Source organism: Heteronotia binoei, chromosome 21 (genome assembly GCF_032191835.1).
Source record: "Heteronotia binoei isolate CCM8104 ecotype False Entrance Well chromosome 21, APGP_CSIRO_Hbin_v1, whole genome shotgun sequence".
Classification (NCBI taxonomy): domain Eukaryota; kingdom Metazoa; phylum Chordata; class Lepidosauria; order Squamata; family Gekkonidae; genus Heteronotia; species Heteronotia binoei.
The window spans coordinates 13002010-13027564 of record NC_083243.1 but is presented as its reverse complement, the minus strand read 5'-3'; the positions used below and the strand labels follow the sequence as shown (position 1 = coordinate 13027564).

The 25555-nt window shown below is 50.7% G+C and overlaps 1 protein-coding gene across 2 annotated transcripts in view; it reads left to right on the top strand.

Moving 5' to 3' along the window:
- The first annotated feature begins 631 nt into the window (after positions 1-631).
- SLC35F4 (solute carrier family 35 member F4) overlaps positions 632-25555 on the top strand; it is a 68175-nt gene continuing 43251 nt past the window's right edge. For both annotated transcript variants that reach the window (XM_060263159.1, XM_060263158.1), the window contains exons 1-2: positions 632-934; positions 18631-18819. In XM_060263159.1, coding sequence (XP_060119142.1) covers positions 859-934; positions 18631-18819 — 265 coding nt within the window. In that variant the 5' untranslated portion in view covers positions 632-858. The remainder of the gene's footprint in view (positions 935-18630; positions 18820-25555) is intronic.

Genomic DNA, 25555 nt, shown 5'->3' with positions numbered 1-25555 from the left:
GAGAACTCAAAAGTGCACACTGGAGAATCTTGAAACAGAGCATAAGATTGCAGCCGATGCAAAGGCTGTCCTTTTCTCGATAGCTCCCTTTCATAACTAATATGAGAGCACGTAGCCCTTCAAATCCCATAAGCACAATTTTACTATTTGCAGAGGTCTGCTGTAGATTTCCCCAGCGGGCTCCAAATGTGTATTAATAAGTTACAAATTCTTCGGCGCATCCTGTTACATACGGTTCCGTGCGACTCGCGGCTTATGAGAATCTCTCTCTCTCGCCCTGTGATTAACTAGCAACAGAGAATCTCCAGGTTCCTCCATGCCCCCTCCCTTTATTATATCTCGGAAGCGCAGAAGTGATTTCAAGTTTGGTTCGGACGCAGTCTTCATCACCCCTCATGCATTTTTCATTGCACGAGTAGCAGGGAATTATCTCACGTCGTTCCTTGGCGGGAGCCACTGGGAGATCGCGTCCCTGAACCGTGGGCGCAGAGGGACCCCCTTTGGTGCAGACCGGGTGCCGTGGTTCCGAACGGGCTCCCCCCGTCATCTCTGAGAAGCGAAAGGCAGTCGATTTCCAGCTATTGTTGTCTGAACCGCCGGCAATACCCAACCATTGAACGCAAGGGGGGAAAAGTCTTGGTTGAGGTCAAGCATTGTTTGAATCTGTTGCTAATGGTTTCCCGGGGAAACGGCAGTCCTACCCTCCTAGTTGGCTGCAGCGTCTTCAGAGCGGCATCTCTAGACACAGCAGAGAGGTATCTTGTGGCACTGGGGAAGGGGGGGCCCAACCCCCCCAGAAAAACAATGTCGTGGGAAAAGGAGACGAGAACGCGACATCTTTGAGAACCCTTCCAGAGAATGAAGAAACATACCGCAAGAGTGGCACCGTTAGAACCTTTCGGTATTGCCACGCTAAATGCACCTAGAGCAGACGGTAAATGTATTTTTTCTTTCCCCCCTCCCTACGTTATCTTCCCTTCGGAATGAAATTGACTTTGGGCAGATCCTGATTATTTTTTGCAGGCCGATCTCTCTCTCTCTCTCTTTTTAAAGAAACGAAAATGCAGGGACCCTTTTCGAAAAGCTTTGAATGTATGTCAAGGTATGGTTTTCCGTTGTTTGGGTTTGCTATCCAAAATGTCTGGGTTCCCCCACCCCCCCATAGATAAAGAACAGACTCGTGAGGGGGAGGGGGGTAAGAGACTGCGCCGAAAAGTTATTCGTCTTTCATTGCCGGCTTGCAGAGCGCTAACGAACCAGCTTTCGAGCTTCTAAGAATATTTCAGCGCCAAGTCCTTAACGTTTCTCGGCTTGAAATGTTTTATTGTGTTGTGGCGCTCGCGAGGATGGGTTGCGTAGCCTGGCAGCCTCTCGTAGTTAAAGACGGAACGAAAGAGAATGTTTCCTTAAATGGTTCCCTGAGGCACTGTCGTTGCGACTGGGTAGGAGACAAGTTCTTAAAGAGACTGAGAATGGTCGTGTTTTTTTTCTTTCGTGTGCTTTTCTGATCATCCTCACGAAGCTGCCTTGCTTGGGTAGTGTTTCGTTGGTCGTCCGTCTACTGTCACGGCCCTAAAGCTGCCTTAAACTGAATCAGACTCTTGGCCCATCGAGGTCAGCATTGTCTACTTTGACCAACAACAGCTCTCCAGAGTCTCAGCTTGTGGTGTGTCGCATCACGTACTCCCGGGTCCTTTTTAACTGGAGATTGAACCTGGGACCTTCTCCATGGCAAGCAGATGCTCTACCACGGAGCCGCAGCCAAGACCATAGAGCTGCACACTTCCCAAACTAGATCAGCGACGAGTGTCGTTTCCTGTTCTGGCTCGAGGGGCCCTGCAGGGAAAGAACCTTCGCTTGTGCAGGTGAATTGGTCGGAGCGGCACATGACATCCGTGCTGGGTTGGAAAAGGAGGCTAGACCTAGTGGGCCACTGGTCATTTCCAGGAGAACACCTTCGATGTTCTAACCCAGGGGGTTCCCCAACATGGAGCCCTTGCAGGGCTGCCCCTCCCACTAGGCAAACTAGGCTATTACCTAGGGTGCCGGCCTTCTGGAGAAGAAGACGAAGATTTCGGATTTATATCCCACCCTATACTCTGAATCTCAGAGCGGTCACAATCTCCTCTACCTTCTCCCCCCCCCCCACACAACAACAAACACCCTGTGAGGTGGGTGGGGCTGAGAGAGTTCTCACAGCAGCTGCCCTTTCAAGGACAGAGTCTCAGAGCGGCCTTCAATCTCCTTTCCCTTCCTCCCCCACAACAGACACCCTGTGAGGTGGGTGAGGCTGAGAGGGCTCTCACAGCAACTGCCCTTTCAAGGACAGAGTCTTAGAGCCACCTACAATCTCCTTTCCCTTCCTCCCCCACAACAGACACCCTGTGAGGTGGGTGGGGCTGGAGAGGGCTCTCACAGCAGCTGCCCTTTCAAGGACAGAGTCTTAGAGCCGCCTACAATCTCCTTTATCTTCCTCCCCCACTACAGACACCCTGTGAGGTGGGTGGGGCTGGAGAGGGCTCTCCCAGCAGCTGCCCTTTCAAGGACAGAGTCTCAGAGCGGCCTACAATCTCCTTTCCCTTCCTCCCCCACAACAGACACCCTGTGAGGTGGGTGAGGCTGAGAGGGCTCTCACAGCAGCTGCCCTTTCAAGGACAGAGTCCCAAAGTGGCCTACAATCTCCTATATCTTCTCCCACCACAACTGACACCCTGTGAGGTGGGTGGGGCTCAGAGAGCTGTCACAGCAGCTGCCCTTTCAAGGACAACTCCTGCGAGAGCTATGGCTGACCCAAGGCTCTTCCAGCAGCTGCAAGTGGAGGAGTGGGGAATCAAACCCGGTTCTCCCAGATAAGAGTCTACACACTTAACCACTGCATCAATGGATGGCCGTTCTTTCTGCACTAACTGTTGTTACTCAAAGTGGGGGGGGGAGGAGGAGGAGGAGAAGAAGAAGAAATTGGATTTATATCCCGCCACCCTTCACTCTGAATCTTAGAGTTTCAGAGTGTCTCACATCACAACCTCCTTTCCCTTCCCTTCCTCCTACACGACAGACACCCTGCGAGGTGCGTGGGGCTGAGAGAGCTCTCCCAGAAACTGCCCTTTCAAGAACCACCGTTGGCCAGAGCTGTGGCTGACGCAAGGCCATGGTAGCAGGTGCAAGTGGAGGAGTGGGGGATCAAACCCGGTTCTCCCAGATAAGAGTCCACGCACTTCACCACTACACCAAACTGGCTCTCTGGAGGTGTTGAGCTGGGCGCCCCACATGACTCGGTGATGTTATCAGTGGGGAGGGGGGTGCCAGAAATTAGCCTTCCGTAGGGTGCCAGAGAGCCTAGGACCAGCCCTCTGAGCCCTTGGGTTTTATTGGCACCCGTGGAGCTTTAAAAAAAATAATGGTTGGGGCCATTGTCTCTCTCGGCTTGACTTCGCGAACGAAGATTTAAGAAAGGTGCAGTAGTCCACGTCTGCTGCAGGCTCGCTGGTGGCTGACAAGACCAATGCGGGACAGGCAGGTCCGGCCACAGTGGCTGCAGGGAAAAGTCTGATTTGGGGTTGGTGCTGTAGCAGTGCGATTCTTCCTCAATCTCCTTTTGTCCTCAAGACCAGCTATGCGTGCGTTCTCAAAGGAAGAGACAGCCTGGTGCATGGTGTGCCTCCATGCTTTGCGATCTGAGGCTAGGTCAGACCACTGGTGATGGTTGATGAGACAGGTGCCAAGGGATTTCTTCAAGGAGTCCTTGTACCTCTTCTTTGCTGCCCCTCTATTTCGATGGCCGGTGGAAAGTTCGCCATACAGGGCAATCTTGGGAAGGCGGTGGTTTTCCATCCTGGAAATATGCCCTGCTCAGCGCAGCTGCGTCTTCAACAACAATGCCTCGATGCTTGTAACCTCCGCCCTCTTGAGGACTTCAGTGTTGGTCACAAAGTCACTCCAGTGGATGTTGAGGATGGTGCGAAGGCAGCACTGATGAAAGCGCTCAAGGAGTCGCAGGTGATGACGGTATAAAACCCACGATTCGGAGCCGTAGATGAGGGGGCCATTGTAAGGACTTCTTATTGACTGTCCTCATTCAAATTGGTCTTCCATTGGAGGTTCTAGAGGACCAGTAAGGAAGTTCTAGAGGACCAGTAAGGAGGTTCTAGAGGACCAGTAAAACTCCTTAAGGAGACTGTGGTTTCATTCCCATGCAGGCTTTTCGTCTTCCCAGGAAGCAGGGGTGGAATTGTAGCAGGCGCTCCTTTGCATATTAGGCCACACACCCCGCTGATGCAGCCAATCATCCTGGAGCTGACGAAAAAGAGCCTTGTAAGGTGGGATTCTAGCAGGAGCTCCTTTGCATATTAGGCCACACACCCCTGATGTAGCCAAGGAGGCCCCCCAAGATTTTGACTACCTAGGTTTTGACTGCACGCACACACACACAACAAACAAACAGAATGCACGAATTTGCATCATTCATGGCAAATTAAAGGCGCTTCCCTTAGGATTCTCAACCATTTTATTACCAGTGTTTCCACCTGGGTTGCCAGAGCTCTCCTAGAATGATGACTCAACTCCAGACGGCATCAACCACAGATTTATTTATTACTTATTTGTTTAAAACATTTGTTCTTCTTCTCCTGGAGTAAATGGCTGTTCTGGAACACAAGAACACAGGAAAAGCCCTGCTGGATCATGCCAGTGAGGGTCCATCTAGTCCAGCATCCTGTCTCACACAGAGGCCAACCAGTTCCTCTGGAGGACCAACAACACGGCATACAAGCTGAGGCCTTCATTAGAACATCAGAAGAGCCCTGCTGGATCAGACCAGTAATCCATCTAGTCCAGCCTCCTGTCTCACACAATGGCCAACCAGTTCCTCCGGAGGGCCAACAACAGGGCATAGAGGCCAAGACCTTCCTAAGAACATCAGAAGAGCCCTATTGGATCAGACCGGTTGAGGGTCCATCTAGTCCAGCATTCTGTCTCACACAGTCGCCAACCAGTTCCTCTGGAGCACCAACAACAGGGCACAGAAGCTAAGGCCTTCCCCGATAAGAACATCAGAAGAGCCCTGCTGGATCAGACCAGTGAGGGTCCATCTAGTCCAGCATTCTGTCTCACACAGTGGCCAACCAGTTCTTCTGGAAGGCCAACAACAGGGTAGAGAGGCCGAGGCCTTCATTAGAACATCAGAAGAGTCCTGCTGAATGAGACCAGTGGTCTATCTAGTCCAGCCGCCTGTCTCACCCAGTGGCCAACCACTGGAGGTCCAACGACCAAGCATATTGGCCAAGGCCTTTCCTTGAAGGCCTGGCGCTGGGATTGAGAGGTTGACTGCCTCTGAATGTGGAGGTTCCCCTCCACCAACATGGCCAGCAGCCACTGATAGATCTCTCCTCCCCAAATGGGTCTAATCCCCTTTTGAGGCCATCTATGCCTGCGGCCATCACTACACCCTTGGGCAGCGAGTTTAACATTTTAATCACTTGCTGTTGGAAAACAGCTGGAGGCTTTGGGGGTTGATCCAGGGGAGGAAAGGGGCCTCAGCAGAGTCCACCCTTCCAAGCAGCCATTTTCTCCAGGGGAGCTGATCTCTGCCAGTTGGAGATCAACTGTTGAAGTGGAAGATCTTCAGGTCCCACCTGGAAGCTAGCAACCCCAGGGCCTGGGAAGTAAAACAGGGAGTCTCATGGCACCTTAAGGAGTTTTCGTTTTAGCAACTTCTTAGTGAACCAAAGACTACTTCCTCGGGTGTAGGTTGTGGGGTTAGCCTAAGCAGGCACAGAAACACACAGAGAGACACGTAGACACAATCACACACACACAAATACAGAGGGCTATGAAGGGGGGGGGGGGACAGGAATTGCAAAAAGCAGGACCGAAAGGCCCTGCAATACAGGATGGATAGGCGTGTATCAAGTGCCGTCACGTCGCTTTCAATTTATGGTGACCCGATAAATGTATGCTGCAGTACTGCAGTCCTAAGCTCTGCTCATGAACTGAGTTTGATCCCGGCGGAAGCTGGGTTCAGGTAGCCGGCTCGAGGTCGACTCAGCCTTCCATCCTTCTGAGTTCGGTAAAACGAGTCCCCAGCTTGCTGGGGGGAACGTGTAGAGGGCTGGGGAAGGCAATGGCAAACCACCCCCTAAAAAGTCTGCCGTGAAAACGTGAAAGCCACGTCACCCCAGAGTCGGAAATGACTGGTGCTTGCACAGGGGACTACCTTGGCCTTTTTGAATGTATTGTGCAGAGTTGTTTCCTGTTGCCCCAGCAGGTCAGACCAGGACCAACAAGTTGAAATTAAATCAAAAGAGTTTCCGACTCAACGTTGGGAAGAACTTCCTGGCAGAGTGGTTCTTTAGTGAAATAGGCTTCCTCGGGAGGTGGTGGGCTCTCCTTCCTTGGAGGTTTTGAAACAGAGGCTAGAGGGCCATCGGACAGCAATGAGGATCCTGTGAATTTAGGCGGAGGTACCTGTGAGTTTAGAGCGGTTCCTCAGTGGAACAGGCTTCCTCGGGAGGTGGTGGGCTCTCCTTCCTTGGAAGTTTTTAAACAGAGGCTAGAGGGCCATCGGACAGCAATGAGGATCCTGTGAATTTAGGGGGAGGTATCCTGAGGAAGCCTGTTCCACTGAGGAACCGCTCTAAACTCACAAACACCTCCCCCTAAATTCACAGGAACCTCATTGCTGTCATATGGCCCTCTAGCCTCTGTTTAAGAACCTCCAGGGCTTGCTCACCTGAAGGTTGACAACTCTGAACACTTTATGTGCTACCTATAAGTTATGGCCTCTCCCTTTTATATTAGCTGCACCTTCTTGTCTCACTTTTTAATCCACATTTCCAGAGCTGGAAACATTTCTCCCAAATTGACATTCCTCCCAGTTCAATGGATCCTTTTCAGCTTCGCTCCTTGGCTGTGAATTTTCACGGCCGCTGGCCGGTTCTCAGGCTCCCATTTATGCCTTCTCTTGGGCTGTCATGCACTAATGAAGCAGACTGATTTTTTTATGAATGAGCCCCACAGCTGTGTGGGTTCAAAAGCCTGATTTGTGAATGAATAGACCGTTGCGCTTCACCGGGACTTCAATGACAAGGCTGAAAGAAGATTACATAAAGTGCTGTTTTCCCTCTGTCATCTTGACACTTCAATACAACCTACTGCTAAGAGATTGCTAAAGGCTATAATGAGATACCCTAGTAATCTGCTTAGCCCGCGTGTGAGCAACAATTCCAAGGCAAAAATACAATATCTAGTGCAGGGGTGTCAAACATGCAATTTGGGGGCCGAATCAGGCCCTTGAAGGGCTCCTATCAGGCCCCCGAGCAGCTGGCTGCCGTCTGCTTCCTTCTCCCTCTCTCTTGCTTCCTTCTGCATCACAGCTTGCTTTGCAAGGCTTGCTCAATCGCACAGGAGCTACAGAGCGAAACCTCTATTTTCTCCATTGGCTGAGGCTCCTCCCTTGGGGAAGAAGCAGGGAGAGGAAGAGCTTGCTTTGCCAGACTCAGACATGGCTCAGGCCAACCTGAGCCATCCGTGGGAAGGGCGGGATATAAATCCCAAATAAATAAATAAATAAATATGGCCCGGCCCCAAAAGGTCTCATTTATGTCAGATCTGGCCCTCATAACAAATGAGTTCAACACCCCTGATCTAGTGTTTGTTTTCCCCAGGCTATGGATGATCTACCTTTTCTTAAAGATCATTCTGGTATGGTTGACTGATCCCTTGTTTTAGAAATTTTAGGGCCTGCTAGGGTTGCAAGTCCCCCGCGGCCTCTGGTGGAGGACTGTTTTCACACGTGCAGCACGATGAAGTCACTCGGAAGTGATGCCATCGCACCGGTGACATCACGCACTGGCCAATCGAGGAGCTTCCGGCAAAACGCTATGGTTTTCCCGGATGCTCTAGCAATTTGGGAGGGAAAACTCTATGGTACCATAGAGTTTTCCCTCCCAAATTGCTAGAGCATCCGGGAAAACCACAGATTTTTCCCCAGACGCTCCTGGAGTGGCCGTCGCATGCCATCACAATGACATCACTTCCGAGTGATGTCATCACACCGGCGACGTTGCGGGAGGATCCCCCACTGGCCCAAGGTGGGTCAGTGGTTTCGGAACCTCCAGGGTGGGAAAAACCCCACTCGCCCCAGGAATTTGACAAGCCCTATGCCCTGCACTTAGAATACAGAATCATAGAGTTGGAAGGTACCTCCAGGGTCATCTAGTTCAACCCCCTGCACAATGCAGGAAATTCATGAATACCTCCCCCCCTACTCACACACACGGTGACCCCTGCTCCCTACCCAGAAATGGCAACCCCCCCAAAAAAAACTCTATGGTACCTATTGTACCATAGAGTTTTACCTCCCAAATGGCTAGAACGTCTGGGAAAACCATAGAGTTTCCCAGAAATGCCTAGAGCGGCCCGGGACGGGTGCCACCATTTTGATGACATCACTTCCGGGTGACGTCATTGAGCCAGCGACGCAGGAGGAAGTTCCCCCTGCCGGCCTAATTTGGGCCGGCGGGTTGAGAACCTCCTGGGCGGGAGATTCCCCGCCCGGACCGGGAGCTTGGCAGCCTCATTGTGTTGTCTTCCCACCTGAAATGGATCGCCTTGACTTTGCCTTGCCTCGAAAACTCTTTGGGGTCACCTTAAGACGGCTGCGACTTGACAGCATTTTCCAATTTTGTTGTTGTTCAGTCGCATGGAGCCAATTGCGTATCGAACGGTGTCATGTCTGCCCTCCAAAGCCACCGTTTTCTTCACCGTTTTCTGTCGTCCAGAGACCAGCTGGGATTCCAGCAGAAGTCTAGGACCAGCATTCCCTGTGAGCTGAGCTAGTGTGAGCTAGTTCACATTTCTTTGGCCTCCGGCTCCCACGTTTCTGTCTCAGCTTAGGAAGGATGGCCCCAGAGCAAACTAATTTATGAAGCAGCTCACCCGCAACTTTTAATGCCAGTAACTCACAAAGTAGAATTGTTGCTCAGAAGACTCCACAGCTTAGAGCAGGGGTGTCAAACATGCAGACCGGGGGCCAAATCAGGCCCTCTGAGTTCCTATCAGGCCCCCAAGCAATTGGCTGTCATCTGCTTCCTTCTCCCTCTCTTTTGCTTCCTTCTACATCACAGCTTGCTTTGCTAGGCTTGCTCAATCGCACAGGAACTACAGAGCAAAACCTCTGTTTTCTCCATTGGCTGAGGCTCCTCCCTTGGGGAGGAAGAGTTTGCTTTGTCAAGCTCTTTCAATTGCACAGCAGAGCTACTGAGCCTAGCCTCTCTTCCTTCTGTTGGCTGAGGCTGCTCCCCCTCCTGGTCCCCTGGGGAAGGAAGGAAAGAGCCAGAGCTTCCTTTGCCCAGTTCTCTGGATCCCATGGGAGAGATACAAAGAAGAAGAAGAAGATATTGGATTTATATCCCGCCCTCCACTCCGAAGAGTCTCAGAGTGGCTCACAATCTCCTTTCCCTTCCTCCCCCACAACCGACACCCTGTGAGGTGGGTGGGGCTGGAGAGGACTCTCACAGCAGCTGCCCTTTCAAGGACAACCTCTGCCAGAGCTATGGCTGACCCAAAGGCCATTCCAGCAGGTGCAAGTGGAGGAGTGGGGAATCCAACTCGGTTCTCCCAGATAAGAGTCCACACACTTAACCACTACACCAAACTGGCTCTCCAAAGAAAGCACCTTTAAGACCAACAAGTGCTAATGTTTTAAGCATGTTTTATTTAAAAAAAAATCTTTATGTCCTTTATAAAGTTTATATCTCTGCTGCCTAATTTTAAATAGGTACATATGCAGCCTAGCCCAACATGGCTCTGCCCAACAGGGTCTCATTTATGTTAGATCTGGCCCTCATAACAAAGGAGCTTGACACCCCTGGCTAAGAAGGAGCATTGTCTGGGAGCTGTCTGGAGTGAACATATGAAGCTGCCTTATACTGAATCAGACCCTCGGTCCATCAAAGTCAGTATTGTCTACTCAGACTAGCAGTGGCTCTCCAGGGTCTCAAGCTGAGGTCTTTTATGCCTGCTTGCCTGGACCCTTTTTGGCTGGAGATGCCAGGGATTGAACGTGGGAACTTCTGCTTACCAAGCAGATGCTCTACCACTGAGCCACCGTCCCTCCAATAGAATCCATCTCACCTTTAAAGTGGTGAGACAGTCTGTGCCTGAATATGACTTGAAGTGGGAACATATGAAGCCGCCTTCTACTGAACCAGACCCTCGGTCCATCAAAGTCAGTCTTGTCTACTCAGACTGGCAGCGGCTCTCCAGGGTCTCCAGCTGACGTTTTCCAGGCCTATTTACCTGGACCCTTTTTAGTTGGAAATGCCAGGGATTGAACCTGGGACCTTCTGCTTACCAAGCAGATGCTTTACCACTGAGCCACCATACCCAGACAGGCAGCCATCCTAGGATGCTCTCCCTTCCCACCGGCTTCTGCCTTCGCAGTCCCCTCATTTTTCGATACAAACAGCTGAGCGATTTCAGGTGTCTCTGGAACAGAATTCAATTACATTCCATTTGCAGGGGTGGGGGGAGTGGAGGGAAACGAAACCACCTTAGATAAATTTGCCGGAGTGTCTCCGTTCACCTTGAAGGGTCAGAGCGAAGTGGACCCTCTCAACATGCTGAGCTAGGGCACTGAAAGGACGCCATCCGGGGCTCCCCTGTCAGGGCTGCAGTCAAATATTGATCAGCTTCCACTCTCCAAACAGCAGGGAAGATAGTTCCAGCCAATCGTCCGCAAAGGAAAGGCAATCTCTCCAGAGCTGTCCGAGTGCCCTTTGCTGGAGTCTGAGAAGGGATTGCTCCAAGGTTTCTAGCCACATCTAGGGCAGGGGTGGCCAAACTTGCTTAACGTAAGAGCCTCATAGAATACATGTCAGATGTCTGAGAGCCTCAAGACATGAACGTCAGATGTCTGAGGGCCGCGAGACACGAACGTCAGATGTCTGAGAGCCTCAAGACATGAACGTCAGATGTCTGAGGGCCGCGAGACACGAACGTCAGGTGTCTGAGGGCCGCGAGACACGAACGTCAGGTGTCTGAGAGCCACGAGACACGAACGTCAGATGTCTGAGGGCCGCGAGACACGAACGTCAGATGTCTGAGGGCGCGAGACACGAACGTCAGATGTCTGAGGGCCGCAAGACAGAACGTCAGATGTCTGAGGGCCGCGAGACACGAACGTCAGATGTCTGAGAGCCTCAAGACATGAACGTCAGATGTCTGAGGGCCGCGAGACACGAACGTCAGGTGTCTGAGGGCCGCGAGACACGAACGTCAGGTGTCTGAGAGCCACGAGACACGAACGTCAGATGTCTGAGGGCCGCGAGACACGAACGTCAGATGTCTGAGGGCGCGAGACACGAACGTCAGATGTCTGAGGGCCGCAAGACAGAACGTCAGATGTCTGAGGGCCGCGAGACACGAACGTCAGATGTCTGAGGGCCACGAGATACGAACGTCAGATGTTTGAGGGCGCGAGACACGAATGTCAGATGTCTGAGGGCCGCGAGACACTAAGGTCAGATGTCTGAGGGCTGCGAGACACCAACGCCAGATGTCTGAAAGCCGGGAGGCATGAACGTCAGATGTTTGAGAGCTGTGAGACATTGGAGAAGGGCAAATAGATGGGGGTGGGAGAAGGGAAAGATAGGTGGAAAGAAAGCAACTTTAACTCTAGATGCATTCTCCAAGCTGCCAGCTGGCTTGGTTGGAGAAGTGATTCAAAGAGAGAAATGCCTTCTCCAAGCCAGCCAATAGGGCAGTGGGGGCTTTGAGAGCCACACAATATGCGTGAAAGAGCCACATGTGGCTCCCTAGCTGCAGTTTGGCCACCCCTAATCTAGGGTTTCTTTGCATGGGAAAGGGAGAAATGGACCCTGTCAGTTCTGAGCTGAAGCTACCAGCTAGCCCACGTTTGGCCTAATTTTCTTAGCAAGCCGCGTTCTGATGCAGCCCACGTCGGGAGATCTTCAATTATCAGTGTAAACGCAAACAGATGCCGCCTCTTTCAATCAAGCAAAGACTCTTTGCAGATCAAATCTCTGTTTGCTCTTTTTAAAAAAGGGTTTGGATTCCCCCCCCCCCCATCAGAATTGTAGGATTGGAATGAGAAGGGGAGGGGTGAGGTAAGGGCTTTTTTTTATGAGCAGGAACACCCAGGAACGCAGTTCCGGCTGGTTTGGCGCCAGGGGGTGTGGCGTAATATCAGGGCTCTTTTTCTAGCAGGAGCTCCTCTGCATATTAGGCCACGCCCCTTGAAGTAGCCAATCCTCCAAGAGCTTAGAAGGTTCTTAGTACAGGGCCTACTGTAAGCTCCAGGAGGATTGGCTACATCGGGGGGCGTGGCCTAATATGCAGAGGAGCTCCTGCTAGAAAAAGAGGCTTGCCTTATATGCAAATGAGTTCCTGCTGGGCTTTTTTCTACTAAAAAGACAGTGTGCGGTTGCAATAAAAAAGGCCAACGCCATGCTGAGAATTATTAGGAAGGGAATTGAAAACAAATCAGCCAGTATCATAATGCCCCTGTATAAATCGATGGTGAGGTCTCATTTGGAATGCTGTGTGCAATTCTGGTCACCGCACCTCAAAAAGGATATTATAGCATTGGAAAAAGTCCAGAAAAGGGCAACTAGAATGATTCAAGGTTTGGAACACTTTCCCTATGAAGAAAGGTTAAAACACTTGGGGCTTTTTAGCTTGGAGAAACGTCGACTGCGGGGTGACATGATAGAGGTTTACAAGATTATGCATGGAATGGAGAAAGTAGAGAAAGAAATACTTTTCTCCCTTTCTCACAATACAAGAACTCGTGGGCATTCGATGAAATTGCTGAGCAGTCAGGTTAAAACAGATAAAAGGAAGTACTTCTTCACCCAAAGTGTGATTAACATGTGGAATTCACTGCCTCAGGAGGTGGTGGCTACAAGCATAGCCAGCTTTAAGAGGGGATTGGATAAAAATATGGAGCAGAAGTCTATCAGTGGCTATTAGCCACAGTGCATATATATATATATGTGTGTGTGTGTGTGTACTCACACACACATATATTGGCCACTGTGTGACACAGAGTGTTGGACTGGATGGGCCATTGGCCTGATCCAACATGGCTTCTCTTATGTTCTTATGAGTAGAGTTCTCATTTGGGGAGGGGCCATGGGTCAAAGGTAGAGACGACTGAGAGGTGATAGGATCACCGTCTTCTAGTGCCTGATGGGCCGTCACATAGAGGAAGGTGCAGAGTTATTTGCTGTTGCCCCAGAAGGTCAGACCAGAACCAACGGGTTGAAATTAAACCAAAAGAGTTTCTGGATCAACATTAGGAAGAACTCCCCTACAGTGAGAGCGGTTCCTCAGTGAAACAGGCTTCCTCGGGAGGTGGAGGGCTCTCCTTCCTTGGAGGTTTTCAAACAGAGGCTAGAGGGCCATCTGACAGCAATGAAGATCCTGTGAATTTAGGGGGAGGTGTTTGTGAGTTTAGAGCGGTTCCTCAGTGGAACAGGCTTCCTCGGGAGGTGGTGGGCTCTCCTTCCTTGGAGGTTTTTCAGCAGAGGCTAAAGGACCATCTGACAGCAATGAAGATCCTGTGAATTTAGGGGGAGGTGTTTGTGAGTTTAGAGTGGTTCCTCAGTGGAACAGGCTTCCTCAGGAGGTGGTGGGCTCTCCTTCCTTGGAGGTTTTTCAACAGAGGCTAGAGGGCCATCTGACAGCAATGAAGATCCTGTGAATTTAGGGCGAGGTATTTGTGAGTTTAGAGCGGTTCCTCAGAGGAACAGGCTTCCTCAGGAGGTGGTGGGCTCTCCTTCCTTGGAGGTTTTTCAACAGAGGCTAGAGGGCCATCTGACAGCAATGAAGATCCTGTGAATTTAGGGCGAGGTATTTGTGAGTTTAGAGCGGTTCCTCAGAGGAACAGGCTTCCTCAGGAGGTGGTGGGCTCTCCTTCCTTGGAGGTTTTTCAACAGAGGCTAGATGGCCATCTGACAGCAGTGCTGATACTGTGAATTAGGCAGATCATTAGAAGGAGGGCAGGAAGGGCTGCTTCAGTGCTTCGTTCTCGTGGCCCCTTCTTCCACGCCCAGGGAAATGCTGTTTGTCGCTTTGGGGTCAGGCAGCAATTTTTCTCCAGGCCAGTTTTTCCAGGGATCCTGGAAGGTTGGTTTTTTGTTTTTGTTTATTCGCTGTCTTCTGGGCGTGGAGTAGGGTTGCCAATCCCCAGGTTTGGAGGCCCTCCCCCCGCTTCAGCGTCGTCAGAAAGCAGGGGGAGGGGAGGGAAATGTCTGCTGGGAACTCTATTATTCCCTATGGAGATTTATTCCCATAGAAAATCATGGAGAATTGATCCGTGGGTATCTGGGGCTCTGGGGGGGCTGTTTTTTGGGGCAGAGGCACCAAATTTTCAGTATAGCATCTAGTGCCTCTCCCCAAAATACCCCCCAAGGTTCAAAAAGATTGGACCAGGGGGTCCAATTCTATGAGCCCCAAAAGAAGGTGCCCCTATCCTATGGAAGGAAGGCATTGAAAAGGTGTGCCGTCCCTTTAAATGTAGATGGCCAGAACTCCCTTTGGAGTTCAATTATGCTTGTCACAGCCTTGATCTTGGCTCCACCCCCAAAGTCTCCTGGCTCCACCCCCAAAGTCCCCAGATGTTTCTTGAATTGGACTTGGCAACCCTAGCATGGAGCAGGTGTCACTGGAGGGGGGGGGGGATTTGTGAATTCCTTCCATTGTGCAGGGGGTTGGACTAGATCAGGGGTCGTTCTGTAGAAAAATAGGTGGTGGAGCTCATTAGCATAACTAATTATCACATGCCCCCCCCCAGCCAAAAGCAACCTGATGCAAGAGAGGAGAGCCACGGGTGAGCGAGGCCTCCTTGGACTGGCTACAGATCCAGCCAGCCCAAGCAGGCCTCGCTCGCCTGGGGCTCTCCTGGGCCTCCCCCTCAATCCAAAGGCTAGCAAGCCAACCCCCCCGCCCAAAATCACATAAGAAGTGGAGAAAGGGTGGTGTGGGCTTCTCCAGGGGTTAATGAGGGCTGCTGGGGGCGTGGCAAAGCTCCTGTTGGCTGGCTGGCTGCCCGCTCTCCTAACCCAGGGGTTGTTATGCAGCTGCACCTACTATTCAATGGACAAGGTAGGTGGGGAGGAGGAGGGGGAACCCTCAGAAAGGTTCAGGAGCTGTGCTCCTGTGAGTTCCTGCTGAATCTGAGGCCTGGACTAATGACCCTGGAGGTCCCTCCCAACTCTATGATTCTTTGGTTCTATTATTGTAGAAGGCCTCCAGTTCAACCCCTGGCACCTCCAGTCATCTGCTTCCTTTTCCCTCTCTCTTGCTTCCTTCTGCAAAACACCTTGCTTTGCAAGGCTTGCTCAATCGTACAGGAACTACTGAGCAAAGCCTCTATTTTCTCCATTGGCTGAGGCTCCTACCTTGCAGAGGAAGGGGGAGAGGCAGAGCTTGTTTTACCAGGCTCTCTCAATCATACAGCAGAGCTACTGAGCCAAGCCTCTCTTCCTTCTATTGGCTGAGGCTCCCCTCCCCCAGTCCCCTGGGGAAAGAGTTACAACTTCCTTTGCCCAGTTCCCTGGATGCCATGGAAGGAATACAAAGAAAGCACCTTTAAGACCCACAAAAGCTGTTTTATGCATGTTTTAATTGTGTTTGTCTATGTCCTTTATAAAGTTTAGATCTCTGCTACCTAATCTTAAACAGGAACACACACGGCCCAGCCCGACATGGCCTGGCCCAAAGGTCTCATTTATGTCAGATCCGGTCAGAAGAGAGAAGGAGCAGAAAGGGAGGTTTTGCAAAATTTCAGGATTTCGCTCTGTAGATGCTCAGCGTCAAGAAAATTTCTTCCCGAACTTTCCTGTGCTGCTATTATAGCATCACTCTGTGGTGTGTAACCAAAAAAGAAAAGAAAAAACCTGCAAGGGCTGTAGTTACAAAAGGGCGCACTGATTTCTATTCAAAGAGAAATGAAAGAGAAATTCCCAAGAGAATAACATTAGTCAATGGTTATACCCAGGGGCGGAATTCTAGCAGGAGCTCCTTTGCATATTAGGCCGTATACCCCTGATGTAGCCAATCCTCCAAGAGCTTACAGTAGGCCCTGTACTGAGAGCCCTGTAACGAATTCTAGCAGGACCTCCTTTGCATATTAGGCCACACCCCTGATGCAGCCAATCCTCCTGGAGCTTCTGGTAGGCCCTGTAAGAAGAGCCCTGTAAGGAATTCTAGCAGGACCTCCTTTGCATATTAGGCCACACACCCCTGATGTAGCCAATCCTCCAAGAGCTTACAGTAGGCCCTGTACTAAGAGCCCTATAAGGAATTCTAGCAGCACCTCCTTTGCATATTAGGCCACACCCTCCTAATGTAGCCAATCCCCCTGGAGCTTCCAGTAGGCCCTGTACTGAGAGCCCTGTAAGGAATTCTAGCAGGACCTCCTTTGCATATTAGGCCACACCCCTGATGCAGCCAATCCTCCTGGAGCTTCCGGTAGGCCCTGTAAGAAGAGCCCTGTAAGGAATTCTAGCAGGACCTCCTTTGCCTATTAGGCCACACACCCCTGATGTAGCCAATCCTCCTGGAGCTTCCAGTAGGCCCTGTACTAAGAGCCCTGTAAGGAATTCTAGCAGGACCTCCTTTGCATATTAGGCCACACACCCGTGATGTAGCCAATCCTCCTGGAGCTTCCAGTAGGCCCTGTACTAAGAGCCCTGTAAGGAATTCTAGCAGGACCTCCTTTGCATATTAGGCCATATACCCCTGATGTAGCTAATCCTCCAAGAGCTTACAAAAAAGAGCCTTGTAAGCTCTTGGAGGATTGGCTACATCACGGGTGTGTGGCCAAATGTGCTAGAATTCCACCCCTGCTAGAATTCCATCCCTGACTATAACTAAAAAAGGGAATTTGCGGGAGGCAGAAAACCTTAAGACCCCAATTTGTAGGAGTCTGACTGTAGATACTCAGCAATCAGGAAATGGTGCCCTGCACATTTTGGGGGGCATTTTACTATAATTCTCGCATGTTTTTAGGGAGAAATCCATGCATGCTCAGATAAAGTCAGGGGCGTGCACTTTTGAATCCGGACCCAAGTTCACAATGCTCAGCTAGAGTTATGGATCTGGGCCGTTGAAACCTCACCCAAGATCCCATCAATAGTTAGCCGTTTGACTGGGGACGGCCAATGGAGTGAAGTCAACCAGGATAATGTGAGAGTCCCCGTCATTCTTCGCAGTGGTTCTGTAGTGCATGCGCAACGCCGTCCGTATCATTTGCATGCATTTGCAGAGATGCTTCTGTCGTTCTCCGCCCCTTGCGAACGGACCGTGGGCCTCGTTAGCAAAGAACTCTGTTTTCTGGCCCCCCTCTGTTTTCTGGCCCCCCTCTGTTTTCTGTTTTTATTTGTAGGGTGAGGAAGAACTTCAATTTTGATCTTCGCTTACCGCTGTGAACCCTACCCAACATTCCAGCGAGTTCCAGTGAACGCTCCAGAGAGCCAGTTTGGTGTAGAGGTTAAGTGTGCGGAATCTTATCTGGGAGAACCGGGTTTGATTCCCCACTCCACCGCTTGCACCTGCTGGAATGGCCTTGCGTCAGCCATAGCTATCGCAGGAGTTGTCCTTGAAAGGGAGCTGCTGTGAGAGCCCTCTCAGCCCCACACACCTCACAGGGTGACTGTTGTGGAGGGAGAAGCTATAGAAGATTGGAATCCACTCTGAGTCTCTGATTCAGAGAGAAGGGCGGGGTATAAAACTGCTGTCTTCTTCTTAAGTGTGTGGACTCTTATCTGGGAGAACCAGGTTTGATTCCCCACTCCTCCACTTGCAGCTGCTGAGATGGCTTTGGGTCAGCCATAGCTGTCGCAGAGTTGTCCTTGAAAGGGCAGCTTCTGGGAGAGCTCTCTGAGCCCTACCCACCTCACAGGGTGTCTGTTGTGGGGGAAGAAGATATAGGAGATTGTAAGCCGCTCTAAGTCTCTGATTCAGAGAGAATGGCGGGGTATAAATCTGCAATCTTCTTCTTAAGTGTATGGACTCTTATCTGGGAGAACCGGGTTTGATCCCCCACTCCTCCACTTGCAGCTGCTGGAATGGCCTTGGGTCAGCCATAGCTCTGGCAGAGGTTGTCCTTGAAAGGGCAGCTTCTGGGAGAGCTCTCTCAGCCCCACTCACCTCACAGGGTGTCTGTTGTCGGGGAGGAAGGGAAAGGAGATTGTAGGCCGCTTTGAGACTCTGTCCTTGAAAGGGCAGCTGCTGTGAGAGCCCTCTCAACCTCACCCACCTCACAGGGTGTCTGTTGTGGGGGAGGAAGGGAAAGGAGATTGTAGGCCTGCTCTGAGCCTCTATGCTTGAAAGGGCAGCTGCTGTGAGAGCCCTCTCAACCTCACCCACCTCACAGGGTGTCTGTTGTGGGGGGAGGAAGATAAAGAAGATTGTAAGCCACTCTGATTCAGAGAGAAGGGTGGAGTATCAATCTGCAGTCATCGTCTTCTATTTTTCAAGTGATTTTTTTAAAGGTTTGGGATGTTTTGATAGCGAAAAGAAAACTGGTTAAATATGAGAAAGATGATATGCCCTCCCCGGCCCTGGGGGTTTCCCACCCAACTGATGCAAACTCTTTCTCCTCAGGTGCCTCCCGATCCTCTGTCGTCCGATGCAAGCCAGGAGGCCGCTGCCCCAATGCCCAGGGGGGCATCCGCAGGCAGCTCTCGCCTTTGACTGCTGCTGAAGATTCTGTGGCTCCTATTCTTGAGCTACAAAGTCGGAGCCCCTCGGGATTTTGCCGGCACGGCAGAGGAGAGAGGCGGACCAGATCAGGTAGGCATCGGATAGCCTTGAACGGCACGATACCTTCCGTGCCTCGGGTGCAAACTCTTCCCCATCCCACCACCAAAGGACAGGGGTGGTATGTTCGCTTTGGCTAGGGGGTGTTGAAGGCCAGGAGCTAGGGTTAGTATCATAGAGCGGGAAGGGACCTCCAGGGTCATCTAGTCCAACCCCCTGCGCCATGCAGGAAACTCACAAAGACCTCCCCCTAAATTCACAGAGCCCCGTGGCGCAGAGTGGTAGTTGGAGCCCTCTGCTCACGACCTGATTTTGATCCCAGCGGAAGCTGGTTCAGGTAGCCGGCTCCAGGTTGACTCAGCTTTCCATCCTTCCGAGGTGGGTAAAATGAGTCCCCAGCTTGCTGGGGGGAAAGCGTAGATGACTGGGGAAGGCAATGGCAAACCATCCCGTAAAAAGTCTGCCGTGAAAACGTTGTGAAAGCAACGCCACCCCAGAGTCGGAAACAACCGGTGCTTGCACAGGGGACTACCTTGACCTTTTTAAATTCACAGGATCCTCATTGCTGTCAGATGGCCATCTAGCCTCTGTTTCAAAACCTCCAAGGAAAGAGAGCCAACCACCTCCTAAGGAAGCCTGTTCCACTGAGGAACCGCTCTAACGGTCAGGGAACTCTTCCTAACATTGAGCCGGAAACTCTTTTGATTTAATTTCAACCCATTGGTTTTGGTTCCACTTCTGGGGCCACAGAAAACAATTCCACACCATCTTCTAGATGACAGCCCTTCAGGTACTTGAAGATGGTGATCCTATCACCCCCTCAGCTGCCTCCTTTCCAGGCTAAAGCCCGGAGCCCCTCTCTGGAGCAGGGAAACCCCCACTTTGAGGCCCCTCTTCCTGCCACCAATCAGCAGGCCAGTGGGGGGACTTACCAAGAGCAAAAGGAGTCCGAGGCTGGTGTTGTCAGCCACGTGTTGGCGTCACTTTTGGTGTGTACAGGAAGTGGCATTATCACGTCACCAGCGATGCGGGGACTCTCTGGTACTTGGGCAAAATTTTATGATAATAATGACCTCAATGTAGAGGTTTTGCCCAAACAGCAGAGCGTTGCTACCCGCAGGATGATGTAACTTCCTGTCCCGCCAGAAGTGATGTTGCCACATTGCCCACAACACTGACTTAGGCGTTTTTGGTCCCCTCACTAATTCCTTGGGTGAATGTGGCAATCCCGGCAGGAGGAATCGGTGTGCAGAGAAAGTGTGCTGAGTGTGTCAACACTCGTGGCAAATGAGCTGCCCGCGGAACATAAACCGTCCGATGGAAGGGTCCTGCAGGGTGACTTAAATCCAGTTACGTGTGAGAGGCTGATGGCATTCCGTCAGATTGAATTTTGGAGACGTTAAACTGTCAACTCCATTCTGCTGTTAAATCCCTGGCTTGCCTGACGTGAAGAGGAGAGGCATAAGAAATAAAAAACGGCAGAAGAACCACTCCTGTTTGGGGGGGGGTGAGGAAAAAAAATCAATCACAGATCATTAAGGATCTGCCAAGGAAGACAGCGAGGTTTCCCTTCAGACCGAGGCCCGTCCTGGCTATATTTCTTCTACTGCGAGTGTGCAAAGTGGAGAGTTTGCTGAAAGTGTTGACTAAATGAGTGGCAGTGGTGAAAAAGTTTGACCCGATGCTGGGAATTGTGAGGAAAGGGACTGAGAACAATATATGGCCCATATTGTAGTACTCCCAGGGCTATTCTTGTAGGAAAAGGCCAGCAAGAACTCATTTGCCTATTAGGCCACACCCCCTGACATCACCATTGTTTCACACAGGGCTTTTTTGTGGAAAAGGCTCAGCAGGGACTCATTTGTGTATCAGGCCACACCCCCTGACATCACCATTGTTTCACACAGGGCTTTTTTATAGAAAAGGCCCAGCAGAGACTCATTTGTGTATCAGGCCACACCCCCTGACATCACCATTGTTTCACACAGGGCTTTTTTTATAGAAAAGGCCCAGCAAGCACTCATTTGCAAGTTAGGCCACACCCCCTGACATCACCATTGTTTCACACAGGGATTTTTTTGTGGGAAAGGCTCAGCAGGAACTCATTTGCGTATCAGGCCACACCCCCTGACATCACCATTGTTTCACACAGGACTTTTCTGTAGAAAAGGCCCCGCAGGAACTCATTTGCATATTAAGCCATACCCCCTGGTGCCAAGCCAGCCGGAACTGCATTCCTGTGTGTTCCTGCTCAAAAAACGCCCTGAGTACGCCTACTTAGATCTATGATGCAGCCTCATTTGCAAGTCTGCGTGCAGTTCTGGTCTCTGTATCTCCAAAAAAAAAAAAAAGTTGGGGGAAAAGCAAAAGAGGGCAACTGAGATGGTTAAGAGGTTGGAGCATCTTCCCTGTGAGGAAAGGCTGGGGAATCTGAGACTTTTCACTTTAGAGCAAGAAGGTTAACAGGAGACACGAGAGAGGTTTATGAATGGCTGCATGGGGTGAAGAAAAAGTGAATATGGAGAACATTTTTCTCCCTCTCCCAAAATACCAGAACCCAAGGGCACCCAATGAAGTTGAAGGGCACTAGGTTCAGGACAGGCAAAAGAAAATGCTTCTTTAGAGCAGTGGGCGAATAGCGGAAGTCTGGAGGGGACAGAGTTTGGACAATGGTTTCACATCACATTCAGAGGCAGTCAGACCCTGAATCCCAGAGCCGGGAGGCCCCGTCAGAGGAAGGCCTCGGCCTTTCTGCCCTGTTGCTGGCCCTCTGGAGGAACTGGCTGGCCACTGTGTGAGGCAGGAGGCTGGACTAGATGGACCACTGGTCTGATCCAGCAGGGCTCTTCTGATGTTCTTATGAAGGCCTCAGTCACTATGTACTGCTGTTAGCTGTCCAGAGGAACTGGTTGGCCCCTGGTGAGACAAGATGCTGGACTGAATGGACCACTGCTCAGATCCAGCAGGGCTCTTCTGATGTTCGTATGAAGGCCTCAGCCTCTATGCCCTGATGTTGGCCCTCCAGAGGAACTAGCTGTCCATTGTGTGAGACAGGATGCTGGACAAGATGGACCCTCACTGGTCTGATCCAGCTGGGCTCTTCTGATGTTCTTATGTTCATGTCTAGGGAATACTGGGAAGGGACTTCATGCCACTCTAGGAATTATCAGAAACTGTATGATACTGTGGAATTTCCGGTGATTCCTAGAGCAGCGTGATGCCATCTGTTCTTTTTTTTCTGGAAGTGACATAGCACCATTTGGTTGACAGCAGCTTATTTCCCCCGCCACACACTATCCACTAATCATAAGCTAGATATATGCACGAAATGACTGTTAGCTCCATGTTGCTTACCTGAGAGTGATCAAGAAGTGCTGGTCCAAGACCATTTGTGAATTCACAGGGGATCTGAGGTTTGAATCAGCACTTTCCCAAATCATACGTGGCCTCTACACAGCCCAGCACTCTATCAAGCAGAACCCCTGGGACTACAGTGCCTCTACAGTGCCACCCTGTACCCTATGAGGTCGGTTAGGGTGAAAGTGTGTGACTGACAAAGGTCACCCAGCAAGCTTCCATGGCGGAGTTGGGATTCATAAGAACAGAAGAGAAGCCATGTTGGATTAGGCCAATGGCTTATCCAGTCCAATACTCTGTGTCACATATAAGAACATAAGAGAAGCCATGTTGGATTAGGCCAATGGCCCATGCAGTCCAACACTCTGTGTCACACATAAGAACATAAGAGAAGCCATGTTGGATCAGGCCAATGGCTTATCCAGTCCAACACTCTGTGTCACATAAGAACATAAGAGAAGCCCTGTTGGATCAGGCCAATGGCCCATCCAGTCCAACACTCTGTGTCACATAAGAGAAGCCATGTTGGATCAGGCCAATGGCCCATCCAGTCCAACACTCTGTGTCACATATAAGAACATAAAAGAAGCCATGCTGGATCAGGCCAATGGCCCATCCAGTCCAACACTCTGTGTCACACTTAAGAACATAAGAGAAGCCATGTTGGATCAGGCCAATGGCCCATCCAGTCCAACACTCTGTGTCACATATAAGAACATAAAAGAAGCCATGCTGGATCAGGCCAATGGCCCATCCAGTCCAACACTCTGTGTCACACTTAAGAACATAAGAGAAGCCATGTTGGATCAGGCCAATGGCCCTTCCAGTCCAACACTCTGTGTCACATATAAGAACATAAGAGAAGCCATGTTGGATCAGGCCAACGGCCCATCCAGTCCAACACTCTGTGTCATATAAGAACATAAGAGAAGCCATGTTGGATCAGGCCAATGGTCCATCCAGTCCAACATTCTGTGTCACAAGAACATAAGAGAAGCCATGTTGGATCAGGCCAGTGGCCCATTCAGTCCAACACTCTGTGTCACACATAAGAACATAAGAGAAGCCATATTGGATCAGGCCAGTGGCCCATCCAGTCCAACACTCTGTGTCACACATAAGAACATAAGAGAAGCCATGTATGATCAGGCCAATGGCCCATCCAGTCCAACACTCTGTGTCACACATAAGAACATAAGAGAAGCCATGTTGGATCAGGCCAATGGCTCATCCAGTCCAACACTCTGTGTCACATATAAGAGAAGCCATGTTGGATCAGGCCAATGGCCCATTCAGTCCAACACTCTGTGTCATATAAGAACATAAGAGAAGCCATGTTGGATCAGGCCAATGGTCCATCCAGTCCAACATTCTGTGTCACAAGAACATAAGAGAAGCCATGTTGGATCAGGCCAGTGGCCCATCCAGTCCAACATTCTCTGTCACATGGTGGCCTAAAAAAACAGGTGCCATCCGGAGGTCCACCAGTGCAGCCAGGACACTAGAAGCCCACCCATTGTTGCCCCCCCAAGCACCAAAAATACAGAGCATCACTGCCTCAGACAGAGTGCTCCATCTATACCTTGTAGCTAATAGAGAGCCATTTTGGTATAGGGGCTAAGTGCATGGTGGGAGAACTGGGTTTGATTCCCCACTCTTTCACATGCACCTGCTGAGTGACCGTGGGCCAGTCACAGTTATTGAAAAATCTGCTCTTTCAAGAGCTCTTTCAGGTTCACCTACCTCACGGCGTGTCTGTTGTGAGGAGAGGAAGGGAAGGAGATTGTAAGCCGCTCCGAGACTCTGAGTGAAGGGCATGGTATAAATCCAATATTATTTCTTCTTTGTAAATCCCAAGCCTGATGAAATCAGTGAATGAAACAGGAATTATATGTTAACAATGCTGTCGCAGACTACAATTTACAGGATTCAAAGATACATTTGTTTTACTGCAACCCTTATTTCTGTGAGACTTTTGTATGATGTCCAGTTGATTAACTATTCTGCTATATAGACTGGACAATATAGCCTTTTAATTTGGATCACGTAACCTGAGAGGTTTTTGGTTGCCTGAGAGGTTTTTTGATCCTGCCATCACAATGGATCTCCAGATGACAGTCCCCTTGGAGAAAATGGCTGCTTAGGAGGGTGGACTTCATGGCGTTGTGCCCTGCTGAGGTCCCTCCCCAAACCCCGCCTACCCCAGGCTCCACCCCCCAAATCGTCAGATCTTTCCCAATGCAGAGCTGGCAACCCAGTCTGAAAAACAGGCGAGGTGAAGAAGAAGAAGATATTGGATTTATATCCCGCCCTCCACTCCGAAGAGTCTCAGAGCGGCTCACAATCTCCTTTACCTTCCTCCCCCACAACAGACACCCTGTGAGGTGGGTGGGGCTGGAGAGGGCTCTCACAGCAGCTGCCCTTTCAAGGACAACTCCTGCCAGAGCTATGGTTGACCCAAGGTCATTCCAGCAGCTGTAAGTGGAGGAGTGGGGAATCAAACTCGGTTCTCCCAGATAAGAGTCCGCACACTTAACCACTACACCAAACTGGCTCTCCAGCCCCAGGTGGCTTCTGTCCATCTGAATGTACCCTAAGGTTTCAAATGATCGTGGAAGAGGCCTTCAGTATCTCGTATCGTTCTGTGTGCCTCCCCACAACTAGCGGAATCAAACGTACAGACCAAACCAAAATGCGCATACTTCATTTCACACGGTTTTATATACATCGCAACATTTCAATTTGCCTGGCAGGCAAATAATAGGTTATGACTCAGTGCTGACTTATATAGGTCTGCTCTGCTAAGACCTCACTTGGAGTACTGTGTTCAGTTTTGGTGCACCACATTTTAAGGAGATCGATAAGCTGGAACGGGTCCAGAAGAGGGCAACAAAGGTGGTGAGGGGTCTGGAGACCAAGTCCTATGAAGAAAGGTTGAAGGAGCTGGGGATGTTTAGCCTGGAGAGGAGGCGGCTGAGAGGTGATAGGATCACCATCTTCAAGGACTTGAAGGGCTGTCCTCTAGAGGATGGGGTGGAATTGTTTTCTGTGGCCCCAGAAGGTAGGACTAGAACCAACGGGTCGAAATTAAATAAAAGAGTTTCCGGCTCAACGTTTGGAAGAACTTCCTGACCGTTGGAGCGGTTCCTCAGTGGAACAGGCTTCCTCCTCGGGAGGTGGTGGGCTCTCCTCCCTTGGAGGTTTTTAAACAGAGGCTAGATGACCATCTGACTGCAGTGCGGATCCTGCGAATTTAGGAGGAGGTATTTGTTAGTTTCCTGCATTGCTCAGGGGGTTGGACTAGATGGCCCTGGAGGTCCCTTCGAGCTCCATGATTCTATGATTCCTTTATTTTCGTGCACAGACCGCCCACAGCCCTATCAGGAGGTTGTGGTGACTAAACGTGAAACAG